The sequence below is a fragment of the Nuphar pumila genome, chromosome 5 (genome assembly GCF_984573655.1).
Source record: "Nuphar pumila chromosome 5, dmNupPumi1.hap1.1, whole genome shotgun sequence".
NCBI classification, from domain to species: Eukaryota; Viridiplantae; Streptophyta; class Magnoliopsida; order Nymphaeales; family Nymphaeaceae; genus Nuphar; species Nuphar pumila.
In genome coordinates, this window is record NC_143253.1 from 111,379,502 (window position 1) to 111,407,017 (window position 27,516).

At 36.7% G+C, this 27,516-nt stretch overlaps 1 protein-coding gene and 1 pseudogene across 1 annotated transcript; one reads left to right on the forward strand and one right to left on the reverse strand.

Annotated features, from left to right (window-relative positions):
- LOC149838126 (protein SUPPRESSOR OF GENE SILENCING 3 homolog) overlaps positions 1–27,516 on the forward strand; it is a 46,262-nt pseudogene that overhangs the window by 1,163 nt on the left and 17,583 nt on the right.
- On the reverse strand, positions 2,358–5,397 carry LOC149838127 (receptor-like protein 47). The gene is made up of 3 exons (XM_090006927.1): positions 3,843–5,397; positions 3,195–3,760; positions 2,358–3,136 (listed from the first exon to the last, which is right to left on the reverse strand). Exons 1-3 carry the CDS (start codon positions 5,395–5,397, stop codon positions 2,519–2,521), a joined length of 2,739 nt encoding a protein of 912 aa, XP_089863053.1. The 3' UTR covers positions 2,358–2,518.

A 27,516-nucleotide genomic window follows, 5' to 3' on the forward strand; every position in this document is an offset into this window, starting at 1 on the left:
TTTATACTCCATTGATCAACAGCCTCTCTTTTATGCAGTTTATACTCCATTTTTCAACAACCTTTTTTCTTTTTCTTTTCTTTTTTAAGATTTTAACTGTAGAATCTTTGCATAAGTTTCGGCGATCTGTAGATCATGTGTGAATCATCAGTTTTGCTGAGCTGGTGAGGAAGGTTGTCTAGAAACAATTACTTAAAGCAGTTGCCTTTTGCACCTACATGTTGCAATGAGCTTCTAGGTTCAGCTAAGAGAATAGGATAAGGAATTGATGATGTTTCTCATCTTTTAAATTCAAGGTGTTGGTGACTGTATTGGCAATGGAGACTGCTTATTAGTTGCCTGCAAGTATATTTCCAATTTGTGTTGCTGAATGTATACTCTTGAAAAATATAGTTTGGTGAATGATGATCTTTTGAGTCGATATTCCAATCATCACTCTGAATCCATTGGTGACATTGTAAAATGTGATGTTGATTCTATTTAGGGCTTGCTAACAGGCCATTGTCACACTTGGATTTTCATTGTATCCCCACTTCTTTTTTTGACTTAGATTGTTGATTGATGGCTACTTAAGCCTATTGTGGCACAAAAGATGCACCATCTTCTTGAATAATTTAATGTTCTCGATTTATTATTGGCTACAAATCCATGTGCATAATTGCATTTGCATTTCACATAAAGTGACAAACAGGACTTTCTTCTTTTTTGACTTAGATTGTTGATTGATGGCTACTTATGCCTATTATGACACAATGGTTGCACCATCTTCTTAAATAATTTAATGTTTAACAGTTATAGAATAGTTTACAAAAGTAACCGGTTGGAAGATATGAGAAAAAGTAATTCTGAGAACGTTGACTATGAGAGGTCTACAAGGGATTTTGGGTGCATGAAAAATGTAATCTAGATATTGATGATCAACGTCATAACTAAGCTAGTGAGAGTATGAGTAAGATGTTTTAGGCAATGGTGTAAGTATCGTTACTATGTATCCTAACGATACAATACACACTTGTATTGTGATACGAGTGTGTATCTTATCCGTATTGGGTGTATCATACGATATGATGCACTTCAGGTGCACTTTAAAAGGGCCAATTTTTTTTTTTACTTTGGGTTTTAAAGACCTTTTTAGGGTTGATTTCTTTACTTGTGTAGAGGCCATTAAAGAGAAACCCACTCACCTATAGGAGACTTGAGAGTGTTTTGAGTTTGATTCTTCCGCAAGGAAGAAGCCTTTGTGATTTTCTCGCTTTAAAGTTCATTTTTACCAAATTTTCACTCAAGAAAGTGAGATAAGGTAAAAAATTCTCGCTCTTTGCTTCATTTGTGTATGATTAAAGTTGGAAGAGGGTAAGATGATATTACTTTACTTTTAGTTTTTTTACTCTAAATCTCATGTTTTGTGCCCTTGAAATTAAAAAAAAGTATCATTGAGCATTGTTTTACATCTTTATAGTGATTAGATTTAGTAATTCGTGCTCTAGGAGGTCGATGGATGGTGGAGGTCTTGGAGAATGCTTCTCAAAGGATCCTGCATTGAAATATTGTACACCAATTGATTTAGAGATGTGTTTGAAAGAAATAGTGAAATGTAACTATTGTGATTTCGTAATACATATAGGATTATATAAATTTAAATGTCATGTTGTAGGGCTTAGAAATTCCACCGTGAAATTATGTACACATCGTATTCTTACTTTGAGCTTCTTACTAGTCTTATAGAAGATGATAAAAGAAAAGCACGAGTATGAGTAACATTTGTGGGAGAAAAAATGTCCTAAAACATTTAGTGATAGGACATCTAGTGATGGCTCTTGTGCTTTTAGTGACAGATCTTGGGGCCTTTAGTGACGAAAAGGTCTGTCATTAAAAGTCTATTTTGTTGTAGTGAGAGTTGCTTTTCTGTTTTTTGTTATCCTGTATATATTGTACATTTTCTGTAAAGATCAAATATAGAAAAATACGAGTTCTTCTCCACTATGTGGATCTCATGTGTGGATGGAAAGGAATAACCACATTTCGTGGATCTCATGTTTCTCGTGCTGCAGGCCGTAAGATCCTCCATACGGGAGCGTATCTTGCTCAAATGGCCTGGTTCAGACGTCAGCTGGATTGGTTTGATTGTGGAGCATTGTAGCAGCTGATACTCTTATTTTTTTCTGTTCTGATGCTATTTTTCTGTTGTTTCTGTTTTTGTGTATGGGATTTTGGTGACTGCTCGTCACCTGTCCCTTAATGATGTTCTGATGGTCTTCCTTAATCTATTATACCTTCCTTAAAAAAAACAAAAAAAAAATCCAACATATACACGTGAGTAGATGGAAGGATGCATTGCAATATCATAACCCTGTTAATGATGCATAACTAAGTGAAAGGATGTGAATATATATAAATATATAATTGGATTTTTCACATTTAAAAATATAAATATAAGATAAACAAAGGCTTGGCACTTGAGTAGTTTCAATGCAACACAATAACGTATCTGCTTCAAACGATAGGCAGTGTGCAGGAATTACCAATGGGTGCACAACCAAAAACGTCGACAATGGGTCCAGATACCACCAAAGCTTTTTTCCCTTAAGAAAAAGGAGATGCTTATCGTTGTACCAAAACCCACTCCAAAACCCAACGCTACCGATGTGTATTTCCATTTCAGATCTTCAGCTGTTTGACTATCAACAGTGTCAGGATCTGCAGTGGTGCCATTATCAACTTGACAGGGCAACTTCAATGGAATCCCACAAAGACCTGCATTCCCTTCGAAGGCTGTCTCGTTCATTGTAGACAACTGTGTTGATAGAGGTATCCTTCCGTACAACATGTTGTACGACAAGTTCAAGTAGGCAAGAAAATTGAGTTTGGAGAGCTCTGGAGGTATTGCACCTGATAGTTGGTTGTGAGATAGATCTAATGATTCTAGCTGACTTAAATCCCCAATGGTATTTGGGATTGCACCACTCAGTTTGTTGTTTGAAATTCTCAGTGCGTGTAGCCCAATAAGCTTTCCAATCTCTTTTGGGATCTCACCCTCGAAGGAGTTATTAGACAGATCGATGGAAGTCGGGACCATCTTTCCTCCTTGGTAATCCCAATATGCACCTTTGATCATCAATTTCACCCTCCAATCTGCCTGACTTATCGGTTGCGCTATAAGCACTGTTAGAATACACAAAAAGAAGCAATATCACCTCTTGCTTTTGCTTCATTATCGCTTTCAACTTTGTGAACAAGCTCGATGGGATACTTCCAAAGAAATTGTTATTAGAGATGTCAATGATTTGGAGCTCTTGGAAAGCTTGTGGATTTGTTGATAAGTTGATCTCACCATTGAAATAGTTGGAGCGCAGCACAAGAACTTTTAATGCTGAAAGGTTCCCCAACCAAATGCTGGAGACTGTACCGTCCAGTTGATTGTTCCCCAAATTTAAGAACTGAAGCTGCTGGCATTGAGCCAGAGATGTTGGTAACTCTCCTGACAATCCGTTTGCACTTAGGTCCAGGATCTTCAAGGGGCCAGAGGCATTAAACCCATTGGGAATTGGACCTTGAAGCTGGTTTCTTCGTAGATTTAGAATTTGTAAGGAGGTTATTCCAAGGAGGCACTTGGGCATGAGGCCAGTAAGTGTGTTATTTGACATGTCGATGATGGTCAGGGAAGTGCATCCACAAATGAAAGCTGGGATTTCTCCAGTGATCCCATTATTAGCCACAAAGTACTCTTCTAGCTTACAACCAAAATCATTGGCAGTTTTTTCTGTTAAGAAAGGAGCAACGACTAATTTATTTGTTTGAGGCATCCAAGAACACCAAGCTACCAGGAAGAGGAGGAAGAGAACCTGTCAACATGTTAGAGCTGAGGTCCAGGATTCTAAGCATGTTGAGGTTGGCTACTTCTTCAAAACCTATTAACATGTTTTGGGATAGGTTCAAGTACCGCAGATATTGATTAGACCATAGCCAACTTGGAATTTTAACTTTGAGCTGGTTTTCTCCTAGGTCCAAATTGCGCAGCTGTTTCAGGTTGTGGAGGAACTCAGGGAAATTATCAATGTTGCATGAGCCCAAACGTAAATCCAGTAGCTCGGGAAGATCAACGCTTGAGTTGGACTTCACGATCAATTTGTTTTGTGAAAGAGCCAAGTAAGAAAGTTTCTTCATGCTTGCGAAGTTTTCGAGGTCGATTGTGCCACTGAAATTGTTATAAGAAAGCCCCAGCACTTGAAGTTGAGAGAGTGTTCGTATGGAAGTTGGTATGGCTCCACCAAACTGATTGTATCTGAGATGTAGGGACCTCAAGGATGAATTTGTGTTCGGGAAATTAGGAAAGGAACCTGTCAACCGGTTGTAGTGCAGGTACAAATCTACAAGAGATGGTAAGAGGAATAACTTGTGGGGGACTAGACCATCAATGCGGTTTTCAGAAAGGTCTAACATCGTCAAGTTGAGAAGCTCGCCATATGATTCAGGGATGGGGCCTGTGAAGTTGTTCTGAGAGAGAAGGATTTCAATGATGTTTTGAGAACCCAAGGATGGAACCGGGCCAGTGAAATTGTTATACCTTAGGTCAAGGTAGGACAGCTGGGTGAGATTGGCAATGGATGATGGGACTGAACCTGTGAATGCATTGGAAACTAAATTCAATGTTCTCATACGTCTGAGGTTACCGATGCTATCAGGAAGTCTGCCTGAGAAACCAGCGGATGAAAGATCCAACGTAGTCAAGGCCGTGAGGTTACCGATGCTATCAGGAAGCCTACCAAACAAACCAGTGGATGAAAGACTAAGAGTCTGGAGCTTGATTCCTGAGATCAGAGTGGAAGGAAAGGATCCAGTGATGTTTCGGTTGCCAGATAGATCAAGGGTTTGCAAGTTAGGGAGTGCAAAAATCCCATAAGGAATGCTCCCTTGAAGCCCAGAATCACTTAAGACGAGAGTATGCAAGTGTGTCAATTGGGCCAGCCCTGAAGGTATGGTGGAAGGTGAGAAGTCATTGCCACTGAGGTCAAGAATTTGAAGGTGGTGGAGCTGAAAAAGAGCAGGGTGTATTGATCCTGAGATTCGGATTGGGTATGCAACTTGGTGGTCCGTTTGGAGCTGAAGACCGATGATAAAACCTGTGTTGAGGTCGCATGTTATTCCTTCCCATGTGCAGCAATCCGACCCGTTTGCCCTCCATGAATCCAACTTACCATTTTGGAGATTGAAGCCACTCTTGAGAAGCAGCAAAGCAGACTTCTGATTGCTGAGGCATGCCGCTGTAGCCGCTGTTGCTGTTTCTGCTGCTGCTGCTGCTAATGTTTCATTTAGCACCACCAAGAAAACATGCAAGTAGAGGAGAGTAGTCAAGGTGCATACCAACCTCCACCACACCTGGTTATCATAGCTCCCCATAATGTCAAATTGAAGGAAATCGAAGACTGGTGCTATTTGCCGTCTTCCAGATTCACAGACGACCCTCTGCAGGGTAAACAGAGCCTATGAAAATGCTATGGATGAATGGAGTGGCCTTTTTCTTGACTTGCGTTTTGAAACGCGTTCGGCCAACTAGTCCACTCGCTTGCCCAGAAAAAGTCTAGAATTTGGAAGCCTTGTCGTTCACGCACTCGCAATTTATATCTGGACTATTGTTTTTTTTTTTTTGAAGAATAAGCGGGAAACCACTTAGAAACCTGTGGGTTACTAAACCTACTCTCATATTCCTTTTGACCAAACTAATATAAATAACAAAATGTACGAATCACAACGTCAAACATTACGTTAACTTGCTTAATAAACAAAATGCAAATGCCTAAAAAGAAAGGGGAAAACAAAGCTCAGAAACGAAAGTTGATGGGAGACCATTAAAATGGGTCCTGCTTTTAGACGTGCCGAGACATAGAGGGTCATATAGATCACATATGAGATGGATCACGCCTGATCCAAATCTAAATCTGAAATTTGTAAAATGAACTTGAATATAAGCTCGGATTCTAATGAGGTCTGACGAAGTAAGGTTACCCTCCAGCCCAAAATATATATGGTAAGGTGGATCCAGTAAAAGAGAACTGAAAACAAGCTTTCTAAATGTATACAGTAAAATCAAATTGGATTTGATCTATAAATCTAGACGTGGATCCAATACAAAAAATATATATCTGAATTGGAGCCAAGAAAACTCTAAGTAGGCAAATCTAAATCCAATCCAAATGAGTATTTGGATCTTATTTTAAGGGACCATATTAAAATTCAGGCCATGGTTCTGATCAGATTTCTTCAATGCTAACATCGATTAATGGTGAATTATACATAAGTAGAAACCATTTGTCGGCACACCGGCCGAACATCACCAATATATTAAAAAAATGATGCGGAAATCCCAGCATTTTCAGCTGGTGACCAGCCGAATGGTCGGAATGGTGGTGTATTCGCATAAATTGAAACCGGAATACAAAATAAGCATGTACCGGTAGACGTCATGGTCGATGTGACGTGCAGGTGCTCGGCGTTCTTCTCAACCTATAGCCTTGAAGTCGGTGGTGAGCAGGACCCTGAACCCAATGACAGTTATGGGCAATAGGATAGAGGCTATCTTTTATGACTGCTTGCGTCATACAGACCAACCCTCTATTTATAATGGAAGGTAGGGGGTGGTTACAGAATGTGAGCTCTTCATATTCACGTAACCTCCACCCCACTAACACCCATATAGTGCCCACTAACAGCCTCACTAACCCACTCATAGTGTCAAACCGGGTCACACTATGGGTTGAACCCAAACCCAAATGTCCAACATTCTTCCACTTGACCTATTGACACTAAAAAGGTATTAAATCGAGGTTTATATCATTATCTTGACTTAATTCTTTATGTGGGTTTACACCTATATCATAAGAATGAATCATATGAGTCATGGAGATGTTCATCTTTTTATGAAATGTCATATTTCTATGTAGTACAATACAACTCATTTTCAGTGCTTTAGCATGTTAAGATTATCTTTATAAATAGGTTGATCTTTAACCTATTCTATTGGTCCTTTAATATTATTATTCTGCTATTCTCTCTAACCAAATAAGAGATCTTTTATGCAAAATCAATAATACACAAAGCTATAGAGAATCAATTCATTTTAATAAATATGATCACATAATGTATTGTCATACATCAGAAGGAATAAAAAAAACCTATCTCCTTTACATGTTAAAAATACAATCCCAATGCTAGCCCTTTAGTAAAGGGATTTGCAGTCATTTCCTTCGTACCAATTGTATCAATACGTACCAGATGATTCTCAGTCATTTCTTTAACAATAAAGTATTTTAACTCTATGTGTTGACACGAGGTTGAACTCTTGTTGTTATTTAAGAAAGATACGACTACTTTATTATCACAAAAGATCTTTAGTGGTCTCTCAATAGAGTCTACAATTCCAAAACCCATAATGAAGTTTCTTATCTAAAAGGCCTGAGATGAAGTCTCGTATAAAATAATAAATTCTACCTCCATGGTATGAGCGGCAGTTATAGTCTGTTTTTTACTTCTCCATGAGATGACGCTACCTGCTAGTAGGAAAATATATCCAGTAGTAGACTTTATACTGTCGAGACATCCTCCTAAATCTGCATCAGAGTATCCAATGACCTCTAGGTGATCAACCTTTCTATAGGTCAATATGTAGTCCTTCGTTTCTTGCAAATAGCGCATGACATTCTTCGTTGCCTTCCAGTGCGCAATGTCTGAATTTGACTGATATCTATCAAGTATTCCTACAACAAATGCGATATCAGGTTGTGTGCAGGTCTATGTGCACTGTAAAATCTCAATTGTTAAAGCATATGAGATAGTTGTTATCTGAGTCTTTTCATTATCATCCTGAGGACAGTCCTTTAGGCTCAATTTATCCCCTTTCAGTATGGGTGCTGAACCAGGAGATCTTCATCCCATATCTTTTAAGAACCTTAAGGATATAAGATTTTTTAAAGAGGCCAAGGACACCCTTAGTTCTATCATGATGGATCTCGATTCAAAGGACAAATTTGGCCTTGCCCATGTCCTTCATATCAAAATGAAAAGAAAGAAAATCTTTTGTCTCATGTGTTAAATATATATATATATATATATATATATATATATATATATATATATATATATTTCTCTATTTATTCCAAAATACTCGATAGGGGTATTTTTGTCTTTTCACAGTGTAATATAAGTTATGTATAACTTATTTAGGTTTTTTTTCTTATTTTTTATTTTCTCTTTTTTGTATTTTTCATTTTATTGGGACCATTGGAGGCCCCACTTGTATAGACATTGAGGTCCCCAACGATCATTAATATGATCGTTGGGGCTCCCCAACATTTATATATCGATTGCCCCAATGGACCTCCCTTAGTCTTCTTCTTCCATTATGTATATATAGGGGTTTTTTCCCTCATTCATGTATAGAGTTCTCACACTCTCTTAATAAAATTATTTTTTTTAGCCTTTTGGCATTACCCTTTTGTGGGTTTATGTAATTGCACTTTATGTGCTTGTGATTTTCTCTTTAGTGGGTTTGTGTATTTGTACTTTATGTACTTGTGATTTTTTGTCCATTATTGGACCTTCAAGTGTTATCACTTGTTATTTGCATTTTCGCCTATTTTCTTACATGGTATCAGAACCAAGTTGTGATCAAGTTATTCTTTTGGTGCATTGGGAAGCATGTTATTCAAAATTTGAGAAGGTGGTGAAGTATTTGTTACCTCTCCTTTCTTCTCTTCTCCTTGGATTTACTCGGTGTGAAATTTACATTTCTTAAGTATTCTATGTGTTATTTAGCTCATGCATTATGCATGAGAAAAATATCTATTTTCTTTATCGTTGTACATATATATATACATTGTATTATGTTATTTCTTTTAAATTAAAATTAAAACAAAAATGTATGCTTTGAAAATTTTAAAATAGTATTTTTTATCATCCTTGAATTTGTTTTTCTTATCTTTTTTGCTTATCTTATGAAAAACTGGATATATGTATCACTTTTGAAAGTGAGGTTTCTCTCTCAATAATATTTGGTATTTCATATGTGTTCTTGTGCGTTAGCGCACGTTGTGATATTTGTACCTTAGTGCACTTTGTGTTATTTACGCTTTAGTGCATTTAATGAGTGAAAGTTCTTGTCAAGTTTTTTATAAACTTGACTATTTATGAGATTCTTCACACGCTTTAGTGCATTTGATATATGTATCATGTTTGAATCTTAAAAAATTTCAAAAATTTGCTTTAATATATATATATATATATATATATATATATATATATATATATGTTTGAACATGTGTTGTTGGCCTTAGATGTTTTGTTTGAACCAATCATGATAATTAATAAAAAGTTCAATCATGTTCATATCTTAAAATAATTTGATAATGATGTTATATTTCATAAAGTATAATCTTACTTGAACTTGTGTGTATAACTATAGTAATGACTTTAGGTGTTTTGAACTTATGATTATATTGTTGACCTCACGCCTTGCATATGATTTAAATATTATATTGCATGCTTGATGGACATGCATTTAAAACCCTTGACTCATTGTATACTTAAAATGTAAAATTTTATGACTTTAGTGCTTTAAATTCATCACTTGCATATATGCTTAAATTTGTTTGTAAGCATGTCTTTTGTATGAGATATGTGGCTTTAATTATTGCATATACTGTTAAAATGTATCTCTCTTTATGTAAATATTTACATATATATATAAAGAGAGATACATATACATATATACATCATGTATATATGTATATGTATCTATCTTTATATATATATGTAAATATATATGTTTCTTTTTTCTTGTAAAACCCGCAAGGGTATTTTAGTCATTTCTCTTCCTTTTGCGCATATTCATAATTATGAATATGTTGTAATTCTTTTTGTATTTTTACTTTTCTTCTTTTTCTTTTTTCTTTTCACTTTTTTTGTCTTTATTTTTTTGTTGACTCAAAGTCAACTTGGAGGGCTCAACACTAGCTATTGAGCCTCTCCAACGGTTAGAATTCTAACCGTTGGAGGGGCTCCAACAGCTAGTGGAGCCCCTCCAAGGCTCCTTTTCCTCTTATAAATAGGGGAGTTCCCCCTTTGTAAAGAGCACTTCTTGGAGCTTTTGTTCTCCATTCTTCTCAATAAAATTCTTTATATTTTGTATGCCTTTGTGCATTTGAGTTTCTTTATTGTACCTTTGTGTACATTTGTTCTAAGTGTTCTTGTGCATTTGTGCACATTGGTGGTGTTGTGCTTATCGCACACTTTATCTCATTTTTGAGATATTTTCACATATACATGAGTTTTTTAATCCCTTTATAAGAATGTATGCACTTGGTTTTTCGTATGGTTCTTTTGGTATCTATATATATGCTTTGGTTCTCTTTAGTGGCATTGATTGTCTCATAGTCAACTTGTGAGTTAAATCTAAATAGTCTTTTTCGAAATCATATATATATTTTTTTATATTTTCTCTTTGAGAGTCATTGGATTATTTACATGTGATATGCCTTATTACACTTATTTCTTGATTGATGTATTCATGATCTCTTTTTGAAGAATTGCTTATAATAAGCATGATTCTTATATGCTTATTAAAATTATAAAAATTGTCATGAGACATATTGTAGGACATATGATTGCACTACATTCATTCTAAGATTTCATCTTATTTGTTAAAGTCTTTTTTCAAATTGGTTCCTTTTATGAACTAGATCAAGTTAGTTCTTTATATAACTTATGTTATAAATGCTTCTTAAGCATTTTGTGTATGAATAAAATATTATTTATTTTGTGAGTGTTCTTTCATTTATACCCTTTCAAGGGTCATGCTTGTAGTGTCTCCAATAGACACCTTTTTGAGAGATTTGTGAGCTTTGTGAAAGATCCATTATTGAATTTGATTTGAAACTTTATTTTTCAAATCGGTATTTTGTTTGAAAAATATTTTTTGAGTATTTATTGCTTTCTTATGGCATTTGTGTTGTCCATCACAGACTTTTATATGATGCATCGGTCTTCTTGGCCTTGTTATTATTAAATCAAAGATGCTTGTTAGGGTGAGTTATGTGCACCTCGTGTTATGTCATTTTAGATTGTCAACTTATAGTTTGACTCTAATTGACACTTATGTGATCTCTGATTGTGAGTGTGTTGTGTTAAAATGTATCTCCAAAACCATTGTTGTAAGTATAAATATATATACTTATATACATATAGATACATATACATATACATATTATATATATACGTATCTCTATATATATAAGTATATATCTTTATATTTTATTTTATTTTTTACCCGAAAAGGGTATTCTTGTAATTTCCTATCTTGCGCATATTCCATTTGGAATATGTTGTATTTTCCTTCTTTATTTTTTGTATTTCTTTTTTTCTTTTTTTTCTTTTTTTTTTTTTATAAAGGTGCATTGGGGGTCCCCCAATAGAGTCGTTGAGGAGCCCCCAACGGTCACAAATGTGACTGTTGGGAGCTCCCCAACGACTCCTTTGGGAGCCCCCCTTTTGCACCTCTTTGCTTTTGTATAAATAGGGGTGTTCCCCCTTGTTATTGGATAAGCTTGAGAGTCTCAAGCATTTGCTTCTTTCTATAAAATACATGCCTTAGTGCATGTTTACTACTTTTACGCTTTTTGCGTATTTTGTTCAAGTGTTGTAAGAGTGCCTTCGTGCAAAGTATTTGTGCTTGTATGCGTATTGTCTCTTCATAGACATTTTCACATGGTATCAGAGCAAGGTTGGTGATAGAGGATCGTGGGATTCTCCTTTTTTCGAGTGCCTCAAAAAGCGTGCCTTCGGATCTTTGGAGGTTGAAGTGGTGGATCTTGCTTCTCAAATATTTTAGAAGAATATTGTGCAAGCTAGAATTTGAAACATTGTGTTGGTACGCTTTTTCTCTCTTCCTCTTTAATCCTTAATAGGTGAAAAAGAGTCTCATTTTGCTCTTGGCTTCAAATTAAATGGGACCAACTACCATGTTTGGGCCGAGAACATGGAGGCTCACATAAAAGGAAAGGGGCTATGGGGATATGTGCAAGGCACAATTGCGGAACCGGAACCCAAAATAACCGTGGTAAACGGAAGTGAAATCAAGATTCTTGAGGGAGAAGAAAGGATCAAAGCTCTTGAAGAGTATTCTAAAAAGCACGATGAATGAGAAATGAAGAATTTCAAGATTCTTTCTTGGTTCTTTTCATCCGTTGAAACTAAGATTAATGCCAACATTATTAAGTTCAAAAAGGCATCAGAAGCTTGGCATTATCTTGAGAAAATGTATACATCAAGGGATCTATCTCATAAATATTACCTTCAAAAGAAGGCTCTCTCTCTTACTCAAGGAGAAATGACTATTAGGGAATATTTTGCCTATCTTTCCTCCATTTGGGACGAGTTTGCCATGCTTGAACCAAAATGGAATGGAGAGGCAATTGAACTCCGTCACAAACAACTTGAAGAAGATCGGTTCTTCAAATTTTTGAATAGGTTAAGGCCCAAATTTGAGCAAATAAGGTCATCTCTTCTATCCTCGTTTACTCCTCCCTCTCTTGAAGATGTTCTCACCAAATTAAGTGGCGAAGAGACTCGTATGAGTCTATGTAAACAAGGATCAAATGTTCTTGTGGTTCCTTGTAATTATGAAGAAAACAATGAGGTCAATGCCGTATCAAGACCCGGAAACAATGTAAAAACCTATCGTCCTCCTCACTTTAAACCACAAAATCAAGGTGAAAATGGTGGACAAAGAGGAAAAAGGGACTATAGCAAGATTATTTGTCATTTCTGTAAAGAACCGGGGCATATCAAACCCATATGTCCCAAATGGAAGAAGCTTCTCGCAATGGCTACCACCGGTATACCACAAAAAGAGGAGGCATCTTCAAATGGGTCACTCTCTATAAATCAAATAGTGGAAGCCCTTCAACCTCTACTCAAGGGAGCTACCTCCGGTGCTGTTGTATCCACTTCTTCCTCTTTAGGTAAAGTCTCTTGGCTTTTGGACTCCGGTGCATCCTTTCATATGTCCCCAAACAGTTTTTTGCTTTTCGATTACTCAAAAAATGTTTCTCCATCTTTTGTTTCTACTGTGGATGAAACCTCTCTTAAAATTAAAGGAATAGGTAATTTTGAAACTCAAGATTTTTTTATTCCAAAAATTAGATTTATACCTAAACTAAATTTAAACCTTCTCTCTGTTTCTCAACTCTCGGACCATGGTTGCGATATTAAATTCTCTTGTGATAAATGTTTAATACAGGATCGCCGGTCCGGGAAATTGATTAGGGAAGACTTTAGAAAGGGAGACTTATACTATATGGAATCTCTTCAAGTTCCAATTTTTTTTTTGTAATGCTGCCTGACACAAAGATATAAATGTGCGGCACAAAAGACTTGGTCATCCTAATATCACCAAGTTATCTTATTTACATTTTTCAAAAGACCTATATAAAAGCTCATTTTCTTGTAATGACTGTATTCTCGGAAAAATGCAAAGTTTACCTTTTGAGCAAAGAACTATGTTCTCTTCTAAAACTTTCGAAATTGTTCATTCAGATGTTTGGGGACCCGCACCTGTTGCTTCAAAAGGAGGCTTTTCTTATTATGTAACTTTTTGTGGATGATTTTTTCATATATTCGTGGATATATTTTCTTAAGTTCAAACATGAAGTTTTTTCGTGTTTCAAAACTTTTCATTCAATGATCAAGAATCAATTCAACAGTAACATAAAGATCTTTAGAAGTGATTCTGGAGGAGAATATCTCTCCAATCAATTTAAAATGTACACTGAGGATCACAGAATTGTTCAACAAAGGTCTTGTCCTAAAACTCCTCAACAGAATGGGTTGGCCGAAAGAAAACATAGGCACATCATTGAGACCACTAGGACCCTTCTTATATCCCAAAACATTCCTAAAAACTTTTTGGGCTGAAGCAGCTCTTGCTTTTGTTTATCTAATAAATCGCTTATCATCTAAGATATTAGGGAAAATATCCCCTTTTGAGGTATTACATAAGCTTGAACCTGATTATAATAGGTTATGAGTCTTTGGGTGTAAGTGTTTTATACTTACGGATAAGAATGACAAGCTCTCTCCCAAGGCTATTCCTTGTGCCTTTCTTGGATATTCCGAAACTCAAAAAGGGTTTCATTGTTATGACCTTCGAGATGATAAGTTATATGTCTCTAGAAATATAACATTTCTAGAAAATGAAAGTGGCTTTGAAAAAAATGTTTCTCAACAAGAAAATTTTGATTACTCCTTCCTATTTGACGTATTCTCTAGTAATGATGATATATCTAGTGATGATGATATCTCATCAAACCATGATGAGGAAAATGATGGTGATGTTGGTGAACATAACTCTCTCAATGAACAAGGAAGTAGAATTTCAAGTGATCCAATAACCTACTCTCGTAGAAACCAAGACACCTTTAGAAGTGCTATTGACCAATATAGTGAGCTTGTTCCTACTCTCGATCAGAGAAGATTTGAAAGGAATAGGAGACCTCCAACTCGTTTTGTCTCTTTTGATTCTTTTTCACCTCGATATAGGGTTTGTCTTAGTGCCATTCACTCTTATTTTGAACCAAGAAAGTTTAAAGAAGCTAAAAAATGTATAGAATGGCAAGAAGCTATGCAAAATGAACTTAATGCTCTTAAGAAGGCTGAAACTTGGGATTTCCAAACTCTACCCATAGGAAAGAAAACTATAGGTTGTCGATGGGTTTTTAAGGTTAAAACTAAGAGCGATGGATCTCTGGAAAGGTATAAAGCTCGCTTAGTCGCAAAAGGGTATGGGCAAGAGTATGAAATTGATTATAAAAAAACTTTTGCCCCTGTAGCCCGAATGGTTACAGTTAGATGTCTTATTACTATTGCATCTATTAAAAATTGGAACATTTTTCAAATGGACGTAAAAAATGCATTTTTAAATGGTGATATTAGCGAAGAAGTGTATATGGATGCCCCACCAGGCATGAAAATTCCCAAAGATAAAGTTCTTCGTCTTCGGAAGGCCCTCTATGGTTTGAAACAGGCCCCCAAAGTCTGGTATGACAGGTTTACCAGTGTAATGCTAGAAAATGGTTTTTCCTCATGTTATACTGATACTGCTTTATTTACTAGAAAATCTAATGCAGGGATTGTGATACTATTACTCTACGTTGATGACATGCTAATTACAGGTGATGATGTTCAAGGAGTCAAGGGTATTAAGTCCGTCTTGACTTCAAAATTTGAGATGTCAGACTTGGGTTTTCTGACATATTTTCTTAGAATTGAGGTTGCCTATTCTCAACGAGGTTATTTCCTATCTCAATCTAAACTTGCTTGTGAGATTATTGACAAGTCAGGGATTTCTGATGACAAAGTTTGCGAAACTCCTAAAGTCGTGGGATAAAAAATGAAGATTGATGACAGTGTTCCTCTAACTGATCCCACTCCTTACAGGCAGTTGGTAGGCTCTTTGATGTATCTTAGCATTACTCGACCCGATTTGTCACATGTTATCCACATCGTCAGTCAGTTTCAGCACGCTCCCACAACCGTTCATATGAGTGTTGTTCTTCGCATCATCAGATACTTGAAGGGCACAGTGAATAAGGGAGTATTTCTATCTTCTTCTGAATTAAAATTACTTGCTTATACTGACTCAGATTGGGGAGGTGACCCTAGTAACCGTCACTCCACCACTGGTTTTTGTGTTTTCTTAGGTGAGTCTTTGATCTCATGGCGATGTAAAAAGCAACAGAAGGTCTCTTTGTTATCCACTGAAGCCGAATATAGAGCCATGGCATCTACCACCATGGAAATTGTATGGATTCGACGCCTTTTGGAAGATATGGGAGTGTTTATCAGAGAACCAACAAAGTTATGCTGTGACAATAAAAGTGCAATTTATATTGCCAAGAACCACACCTTTCATGAGCGAACAAAGCATATAGAAATAGATTGCCATTATGTCAGAGAAGAATACTTGAATAAGGTCATTGATCTACCATACGTGACGTCTGAGTATCAACTTACAGACTTTTTCACAAAAGCACTATGTTCGCCCAGATTTCATTTCTTTCTTGACAAACTTGCGGTTATTGCACCGTAAGTTTGAGGGGGGGTGTTAAAATGTATCTCCAAAACCATTGTTGTAAGTATAAATATATATACTTATATACATAGAGATACATATACATATTATATGTATACGTATCTCTATATATATATAAGTATATATCTTTATATTTTATTTTATTTTTTATCCGACAGGGTATTCTTGTACTTTCCTATCTTGCGCATATTCCATTTGGAATATGTTGTATTTTCCTTCTTTATTTTTTGTATTTATTTTTTTCTTATTTTTCTTTTTTTCTTTTTTTATAAAGGTGCATTGGGGGTCCCCCAATAGAGTCGTTGGAGAGCCCCCAACGGTCACAAATGTGACCGTTGGGAGCTCCCCAACGACTCCTTTGGGAGCCCCCCTTTTGTACCTCTTTGCTTTTGTATAAATAGGGGTGTTCCCCCTTGTTATTGGATAAGCTTGAGAGTCTCTAGCATTTGCTTCTTTCTATAAAATACATGCCTTAGTGCATGTTTGCTGCTTTTACGCTTTTTGCGTATTTTGTTCAAGTGTTGTAAGAGTGCCTTCATGCAAAGTATTTGTGCTTGTATGCGTATTGTCTCTTCGTAGACATTTTCACATGTTGTACCACTCATTTGTTGTTTGGCCAATGACTTTATTATGAATGCTTTTAATTATATTTACCTGTGATGGTTATCTATTTTTTTGAAACCATGGTATTTCAAAATATGGTTAAAATTGATTTTGATTGTATTAGTGTGTTTCTATAACAAGTCTTCTTACCTCGGTTGTCTTTTCCTTTTTGTGTCTTTTATCTAAGTGTCATTATATGTAGACAAAAGATGTTTATTCACACCTTCGTGTGTGATTTTTAGCCCATTATTGGCTTTGTACTTACTCTAGTAGCTTATACACTTGTTTTAAGTGTTATTATATATAGACAAAAGATGTTGATTCACACCTTAGTGTGTAATTTTTTAGCCTATTGTTGGCTTTGTACTCTTTTTTTAATCGTTGATATACTTGATTTTGAGTGTCACTATATGTAGACAAGAGATATTTATTCACACTTTCGTGTGTGATTTTTAGCCTATTATTGTCGTTGTACTCTTGTTCTAGTCGCTGATACACTTGTTTCAAGTGTCATTATATATAGACAAGAGGTGTTTTTACACACCTTTGTGTATGTCATTTTTCTTTTAGTGGCATGTTGTTTGTGCTCTTGGTCTAGTGGCTGATACACTTGATATTTAAGGTTTGGAGGACTAGGAGGCGATTGCTTGTGATGGTTAGATCGATGCTCTAATTTACTCACTCAAATGCTTGAGAATTTTTAATCTATTCAAAATTGTCTAACTCATCTTCTCTTCTATGATAAATGATTGATTGAAATAATTTCGTGTATCTTGCATTGCATTATTAAAGTTTGCAAAATATCACTTCTTGATATTTGTGAGAATGTAATTTTTCACAAATTGTTGATTTGCAAATTTCATTTCTCCTTCCTTATATAAGTCTTTTTAAAATTTCTCTTTGAAATTTCTAAACTTTTTATGAAAGATGTTTATAGATAAAAACCTCAAGCATTTTTGCATAGTCTTTTTGTGTATCTCTTTGAGGGTTTTGTAAGTATATTCCTTTCATAAACACTTGTGTATTGTTATGATAGGGCCAATTGGTTCATAACTAAAGGAATTGGTTTCGTTATATTAAATTCATGCTTGTTATATGCATATAAATAGTTATCCTTTTATTGTTGTTTCATATGCATTAAAAATATTTTAATTGCATGATGCATATATGGTTTCACGTAATTGTATGCATGAAGTTGATTAGCTCTTTCTAAATCTTTTGTGATGCTTGCTCTTTCAATAAAGAACTGCTTTTATGCCTTTGTGCATGTTTGCTCCTTTGTAAGCAATCTCTTGTGCCTTTGTGCACGTATCTTTTTTTATAGAATATAGTAGATTTATCAAGTTGTCTTTGAGCTTGATTCTCTTGATGACATTTTCACATAATGCTTGATTGAAATGCGTAGAATATTTTTTATGCATCAGTGTTTTATCTCTTTTTGATGAATCATATGTTCTTTAAATAATTAAATCTTCTCATAATCAATGTTATGGTTTCTTGAAAAATAGATTGATTCAATATATCTTGTTTGAAAACTTTTATTCTTGTTTTAAATTACATTCGACAAAGATATTTTTTTTGTATACTTAGAGTTCTCTGGTTTATTTCACAGGTTCTTAAAGATGAGATGAAAGAGTACCGTTGATGCATCATAGAGATAGTCAATGAAGGTGCTTGGGGATGATCACCATTAAAGACAGTTGAAGGCTAACATTTGCAAAATTCTCTGATATGTTATAGAGATGGCGATTTCCATTGAAGATTCTTGAAAACTTGAAATCCTTATTGTATTTTTCAAACTTTTTGTCCTCCCCACGTAAAGTTTGAGGGAGCTTGTTATATATATATATATATATATATATATATATATATATATATATATATATATATATATATACTCCAAAATACTCGATAGGGGTATTTTGGTCTTTTCACATTATAATATAAGTTATATATAACTTATTTAGGTTTTTTATTTTCTTAATTTTTATTTTCTCTTTTTTGTATTTTTCATTTTATTGGGACCATTGGAGGCCCCACTTGTATAGACATTGAGGTCCCCAACGGTCATTAATATGATCGTTGGGGCTCCCCAACATCTATATAGCGATTGCCCCAATGGACCTCCCTTAGTCTTCTTCTTCCATTATGTATATATAGGGGTTTTTTCCCTCGTTCATGTATAGAGTTCTCACACTCTTAATAAAATTATTTCTTTTTAGCCTTTTGGCATTACCCTTTTGTGGTTTTATCACTACAAGAAATTTGTGAATTAACGACGACCCTACTCCATCGCTAATTTGTCGCTAAAGTCTTTAGTGACGGATTAGCGTCGGAGTAACGACGGATAGCTTTCATCGCAAAATTATAGTCGCTAAGTAGCGACAGAAACTATATGTCACCCATTCTGTCGCTAATTTGTGATGACTTAGCGAACAACAAGTTCTGTCGCAAAGCTGTCGTTACTATACAACGATTTTTGTTTTGCGACGGATTAATATCCGTCGCTAATATAGCGACGAACTATAAAAACATTGATTAGCTAGTAAATAGCGACGAATTAAATCAGTCGCTAACTCTCATGGCAGTACCAAATAGCGACGGATATTTCCGTAGCTAATCAGTCGCAAAAAAGGAAAAAAAAAAGTTTAAAACATAAATATCGAGAAAAAATTTCTCGTAATACAATTTATATTTCTTGTACAATTTATATTTCCTGTGAATAAAATACAAAGTACACATCAAAACACATATAAAAGGAAACTAAAACAATTAATCAATCCACTATAAAATTTTCAAGTTCTAATTATTTACAATTGAACATTTAAATTTTTTAAACAAAAAGAAGGTGCAACAAATACAACACATGAATCTAATCATTGCCAAGATTTTGTGCGTCCTCTTCTTTATTGTCTCGATCTGCGCCTTCAGCTCCACTACGCTGATTAGCGCCAGCAACCTATAAGAAAAAAGAAAGGTTAGTATTGATAAACAAAATATACTGAAATAAATTATATGCAATGCACCTAAGTTAAGGCAATCAAAGTAACATGAAATCTAACGACATACAATACATAACATGAAACTTTCATACCTGAGATTCACCTGCAGACGAAGTTTCCCTATTCTGAAAAAAACTGCTTAACTCATTACGGACAACGTCAAAAATTGCTTCATGTAAGTAGTCACTTATTGTGTCCTTAACGAGCTGGCATACACCATCCCAAGAATTAGGCGGGTCAGTCGAATGCTTGGAGCTGATGCTGACAGGAGAACTCTGTGAGTCGTGATTGGAGGAAGCAACGACTGGTGAGGTGTTCATATTACTCCCAAACCCGAACACACGACCCTTTTTGGGTTCACCTGTTGCAGTCACCCATGCTGCAGGATCAAAAGGTGGATGTTGAGTGGAGTCATCACCATATCGCTCTATCATTTGTTGCTCATATGACTCCTACAAAGTAATGATTACAATATGAATTAATAATTAAGAATTACAATGTTTATGATAACTTGTATATTACAATGATTATTAATATAATAAATACATACCGTTGTCGTTCTTGTCTTCTCTGATGCAAACTCTCCCGTGGTCTTACGTTTATGTGTTTCAACAAACACATCCTTGTATGGGACAATGACTCCTTTTCTGCGTCCTGCAAAGTTAAATGATAAAAGAATTATTTAACAGGTTTGCAACAATACTTATAAAATTGACAATATATATTGATAAGTTACCATTTTTTTCAGGTGGCTCCCAAAAGTCTTAGATTTACCTGTGTGTAGATGGGCATCTGGCATTTTCACTCGGTTTTGTGCAGCCTTCGCTGAGCGGTTTTGAAATTCATGCCTTGCCCACTTGTCGCACATTGCATCCCAAACATTTGACCTTATAGTAGGAGGTTCATGGCCCTTCCATTGCAGTGGATCATTTATCCCGCCAGATATTTTTCTTGCTGCAGTCTTCATATTATGCAGCATGTCTGCAAATCGATTGGCAGCCACCTTCTGCCACACCTTTCTTGCATCCTATTCTTCTATCGTAGTCGCGAAGCGATTCGAAGCCTACAAATATTTTTAGAAAGTTAGTACACACGACTATAACAAAAAATTAAATATGAAACACATTAATTATAAGAAACAATTATATACCGTGAATGAGGACCACGATCTTTCCAACACCTCCTTCGGGTACTCTTTCCATTGAGCGACTGGTCCTGGTAGATGTTGAAGTAGTGAATTTCTAATATCTCGTATTACTTCTTGTGGCTCGAACCTCACGCTGCACATGAATTGGTACACATTAACTATCAATATACAGTATTTATAAGATAAGTAATAAGTGAAAATGAAATACTTACGGTTGATTATCGATATACACTATTTGAATGAGTCTTCTTGTGTCAGACTGAGAAGACCCTGCATCCTGCGTTGACTTGTGACTTGTATGAACAACTGGTGTAGGTGGGTCATGTATAGGGGAAACATCATCTATAGAAAAATGCGTTAGAAATTCTCAGAATACGCATTTAAACTAATCAAGTATACAATTAGTTAAATGATATACCTATCAAAGCAGCCCGTGAAGATGAAGGTTGAGACTGGCTAACACTGGATGAATGACCACTGTAACCTCCACGAACCATATTCTAACAAATCAAAAATGTCATGCAATACATTCAAATAATTTGAAATCATTCATATCAAGTATTGCAATACATTAAAATCATTCAAACACGTTACAATACATTCAAATCATAACTCGATACGAATCGAAGATACATAATCAAAGAATAAAAAATAATTTTGTATAACATTCAAACATTGGAATACCTTCAAATCATTCACATCATTGCAATATATTTCAATACATTCAAATAATTCAAATCATTTATATCAAGTATTACAATACATTCAATTCATTCAAACATGTTATAATACATTTAATAGAGGTTTGTATTACAAGATTTTGGTCACTAGCTCGAGAATTCTTCCTCATCACTTATTTGACTTTCATATTCTTCTGCTTCCTCCTCTTCTTCATCTTCTTCTTCTTCTTCATTGTTTGCTCATCCACTTGGTATATGATTTGGATCACATTCTTCCATGAATAAAGTATCGACCAATGAAGTTATGACATGCATATCATGCACGACATCGTGACCATAAGAGAAGTCACAGATATCATCTGATTGATAGTAATCACTCTTTTCAGTTAACTTGCCTTCCTGTAATTGATCATACTCAGGGTATAGTTTGGACTTCACCTTGCAAACTGTCCACCATTCATTTCTATCTGACTTCTTTGTACTTGGATATGAAGTATAGTAAACTTGTTGAGCTTGCGAGGCTAATATGAATGGTTCATATGTTCCAAACCTTGATTTATAATTCACCTCCACAATGCTTGAGGCTTTGTCAACTCTTGTTGCAGTTGGATCAAACCAACGACACTTGAACAAAATTACCCTATTATTTATGCCTATGTAAGCCAACTTCATTATTTCCTCTATAACACCGTAGTAATCATGTTCATTTTTACCGTAACTGCTACCTTTGACACACACGCCACTATTCATCGTTGATTTGTTTATACCGTAGTCTTTTGTATGGAATCGATAATCATTTATGATGTACCTATTGTAACATTGCACAATTTTGGTCAGACCATTTTGTAAATCACATATTCCTTGATCTTTAACATCACCACGGTGAACCTACAAACATAAACAATAAAGAAGACAATTAATGATCACAACCAATTAAGTAACTTGGTGTTGTTTACACGTAGACAATTTATGTCATCATCCTTACCAAATCTTTTAACCACTCCATAAACTTAGTTTCACGTTCTTTTTGCACTTCTGCATCAGTGAGATGTGAAACATCTCTTCACAACTCCAGATCAAATCGTCTGCACTTAACAAATACTTATATTACCGAACCATGTATGCACATATAGAACATAAAAGGATTTAGATTTGTGTTGTGTCTACATGTACTTACTCGATGTATGGGTCGATCGCTGAGCAATTAAAAAAATTATAGATTTGTGTTGCGTCTTGCTCTTGATCTGCCAAGAGTCTTGATCGACAACTACCAAATGCATGCCCTAGTGGTTGAAATATCGACAGTTTGTCAGCTACAGTAAATTGTTTTCCATCATCGTTACGAGGTGGGCATGTGTAACGTGTTGAAATGTGAGGTTCAAAGTACATAGATGAGAAATTTGAAATCTCTTCTAAAGTGTACGCCTCACAAATAGAGTCTTCTACTCTTGCTTTATTCTAAACCTTTTTTTTGAGGTCAAACATGCATCTGTCAAAAATATACATCTCAAATTTGAAATATCTGTCATTAAAGAGAAAAATATAAGAAAAAATATACCTTTCAAATGGGTACATCCACCGATATTGCACAGGACCACCAACCCTTAGTTCATATGGCAAATGTATGATCAAATATTCCATAACATCGAAAAATGCTGACAGAAATATCTTCTCTAGCTGACAAATAGTAGTGATGACAAAATCCTCGAGATTCTTTACCTCAGATACTACGACTTTCGATGCGTACAATGTTCTAAAAAATCTACTCAACTCAGATAATACCCCCCATATGGGTTTGTCTAACATATCATGGAATGCTAGGGGTATCAATCGTTGCATAAAGATATGACAATCATGGCTCTTTAACCCATATAACTGTCCATCGTCGATTTTCACAGCCCAAGCAATGTTAAAGACGTATCCATCTGAAAATCTCAACTGTCTCAACCATTGACATATCTGCTTTATTTGATCAGGTCGATGCACGTATCTTGCCTTTGGTTTCAGTACTTTGCCATTATACTCTTTGAGTTCCAATTCTAGTATTCTACATATTACTTTTAAATCTATACAGGCCTTCAGATTATCCTTCGTTTTCCCTTTAACATTCATTACTGTATTGAACATAGTATCAAACACATTTTTCTCCACATGAATCACATCCAAATTATGTCGTATTAATAAGGTCGGCTAATGTGGTAGTTCTCAAAATATAGATTTCTTTGTCTAATTGTGATCCTTCCCAAATACAAGGGCATTGGATTACAGGCATCTGTTAATACATCTAGAAAGTATCGCAATCTTCTTAAAATCTGTATACCAGACAATCTTGTCGGCGGATCTTCCATTTCAGTTGTGCCTGCTCAAAACACATTCTTTTGTCTTCGGAACGGATGGTCGCTGGATAGAAATCGACGATGACACTCAAACCAGCACGGCTTCCTTCCATGCATCAATCTAAATGATTTTGTGTCCTCCATGCAGTACGGACATGCCAACCTCCCATGTGTGCTCCAACTAGATAACATACCATATGCAGGGAAGTCACTGATTGTCCATAGAATAATGGCCTTCATATTGAAATTTTGTTTTTTATAAGCATCGTACGTGATAACACCGTCATCCCACAATACTTTTAGTTCATCAATCAATGGCCTTAAATATACATCAAGATTTTGGTCAGGTGAGGTCGGACCAGAGATCAATAGAGACAAAAAAAGATTCTTACGCTTCATACACAAGCTTGGTGGAAGGTTGTATGGAGTTACAAATACTGACCAACATGAGTATGGAGTTGATCTACCACTAAATAGATTAAATCCATCTGTACATAGACCGAGTCTAACATTTCTCACTTTCATTGCAAAGTTCTGATGAGTACGATCAAAGTGCTTCCAAGCTTTCGCGTCAACAGGATGCGTGATCTTGTTTTCATCATGTTGAACTTTATTTGCATGTCATCTCATGTGTTTAGCTGTCCTTGAAGACATATACAATCATTGCAATCTAGGGGTGATAGGAAAGTAGCGGAGCGACTTGTATGAAACTTATTTTGATCTTGTGCTACCATTGCCTCTTGTCTTTGGCTTGAACCGAGGATGCCCACATGACGGGCATGATATGTTGTTTTCCAGATCCTTGAAATACAACATACAGTGATTTGGACAAGCATCTATCTTTTGATATCCCATACCTAGAGCGTTGACAATAACCTTCGCACAATAGAAATTTTGTGGCAATTTTTCATCTTTGGGCAACATACTCTTCACTATCATGCACAAATGGTCAAAACATGATTGACTCAAATTATACTTGGACTTCAAATTTAGTAGTTGAAGAACTGCAGACAAGATAGTATGACTCTCGCAACCATTCCAAAGTGGCTCATCAGCATCTCTAAGTAAATCATAAAATCTACTAGTTGTATCGTTTGATGCTTCTTCCTCTACCCCAATTGTTACATCACTAGGACCCATAGCAGAACCTAGTTCTGTTCCTGCGGCATCAAATATCAAATCCATATATGGATTATCGTGCACCACATCCACCCGTGCATCAAAATTGTTCTGAAATTTTTCACCATGAAAAGTCCAATTCTGATAATCACTCACAAAACCCTTCCTGTATAGGTGATGTCTAACGCCATGAGGTTCTACAAATCGATTGTTCTTACAAATCTTGTAGGGACACCTAATTCGACCTGTGGGATCCACTGTACTGACACTTGCCGTTGCAAATTCAATAAAACTTTCAACACCATCCATATATTCATGTGATACCTTATTGTCAACTATCCTACGGTACATCCATTCACATGTTACGAATAGTATCCTAACCAATTAAAAGAGAAGCATCAGAATGCTATGATGAAAAAAATATCAAATTTATCATGCAATATATGATGCATGTTATATATTTGATATATATCACACTCACACACACACACATTTATAAATATATATAAATATATATAATGTCATACAATCACAAGAACTATGATGCATGCATTGATAACTTAATATTTTCATGTGCAAACTATTCATAACACGATACATTCATTTGAAACATGCTTTCATTATACAATTTCACATGGAAGTCATAATCAAATTGAAAGTAACTACATGCAAGCATGTATACAATCACATCAAACATTGCAATACATTCAAATCATTCATATCACAAAAAAGTCAAACATGTACCTGCAGCAAACACACTCTAATATCCCGCTAACTACTACCATGCCTATTATGAAATCCGTACTCTAAAAATAAGAACACTTCTATTCACATACATTAAAATCATGCTCAGCATGATCTCCAAACTCCATCAAAACAATCCAACATATCAACAACTAAGTGAGTGTGTGAACAGAAAAGTGTTGCATCGAAAAAATTAAATAACATGTGATGCGCTTGCATCACTTATTCACCATGGGTATTTACTCAATTTGAATTGTTTTTGCCTAATGTTTTTCTTATTTCTTTTTGCATTGCATTTTTTACAGCATGCGATGCTTAGCAATAAGCATCGCGCAATTTGCTCAGTAACATACCTGCAAAGAACATATATACAAAATAATACAGGGAGGAGGTTCGACCCCTCCCTGGTAAAAAAATTTAACAGGGAGGGGGCTTGGTCCCTCCCTTGTAAAAAAAAAGAAGAGGAGGCCGAGCAGCCTCCTGCCTTCTGTCGGCCACCCAGAACCCGAAAGAGAGAGAGGGGGATGAGAGACGCGGCAGGGGGCCACCGACCTCCTGCCGGCCTCCCGGCAACAAAACAGAGAAAGGGGAGGGCACTGTTTCGGGTTGTCGGCCCTCCAACAACCCGAAATAGAGTGAGGGGGGCGAGAGACGCGGCAGGGGGCCACCGACCTCCTGTCGGCCTCCCGGCAACGAAACAGAGAGAGGGGAGGGCACGACAGGGGTTGTCGGCCCTCTAGCAACCCGAAAGAGAGTGAGGGGGGCGAGAGACGCGGTAGAGGGCCACCGGCCTCCTGTCGGCCTCCCGACAACGAAATAGAGAGAGGGGAGGGCACGACAGGGGTTGCCGGCCCTTCGGCAACCCGAAAGAGAGTGAGGGGGGCGAGAGACGCGGTAGGGGGCCACTGGCCTCCTGTCGGCCTCCCGACAACGAAACAGAGAGAGGGGATGGCATTGTTTCGGGTAATTGGCCCTCCGGCAACCCGAAACAGAGAGAGAGGAGGGCACGATAGGGGTTGCCGACCCTCTGACAACCCGAAAGAGAGTGAGGGGGGCGCGAGACGCGGCATGGGGCCACTGGCCTCCTGTCGGCCTCCCGATAACGAAACCGAGAGAGGGGAGGGCACTGTTTCGGGTTGTCGGAGTTCGGGTTGTCGGCCCTCTGGCAACCCGAAACAGAGAGAGGGGAGGGCACGGCAGGGGTTGTCGACCCTCCGGCAACCCAAAAGAGAGTGAGAGGGGCGGGATCAAGAGGAAGGTGAAGAATAGGGGTGCGGGGTCACCTCCGGTTGTCGGACGAGAGGACGGCGGCCGGCGGGCGACGGGAGGACGCGGGGCAGCGGGTGGCCGACGGGAGGTCGTGGGGCAGCAGGCGGCCGACGGGAGGTCGTGGGGCAGCGGGCAACCGATGGTAGGTCGACGGGAGGGCGGGCGATGAGAGCTCGACGGACGACAGCAGAGAAAAGAAAGGGAAAAGTGGCTCGAATTAGGGATTTACGAGAAATTTAGCGATGGCCAAATGTCGTCGCCTATTCCGTCGCAACTGTGGGACGGAATGGCGACAGAATTGGTACGTCGCTAATCCGTCGTTAGGTAGCAGCGGATTAGCGACAGACTAATTTCCGTCGCTAATTCCACAAATAATTCGAATGGTAGCGACAAATATTTTGCTCTCGCTAAGCCGTCGCTAATGGGCGACGAAAAAAACCCGTCGCCAATATCCGTCGCTATTTGGAGTTTTTCTTGT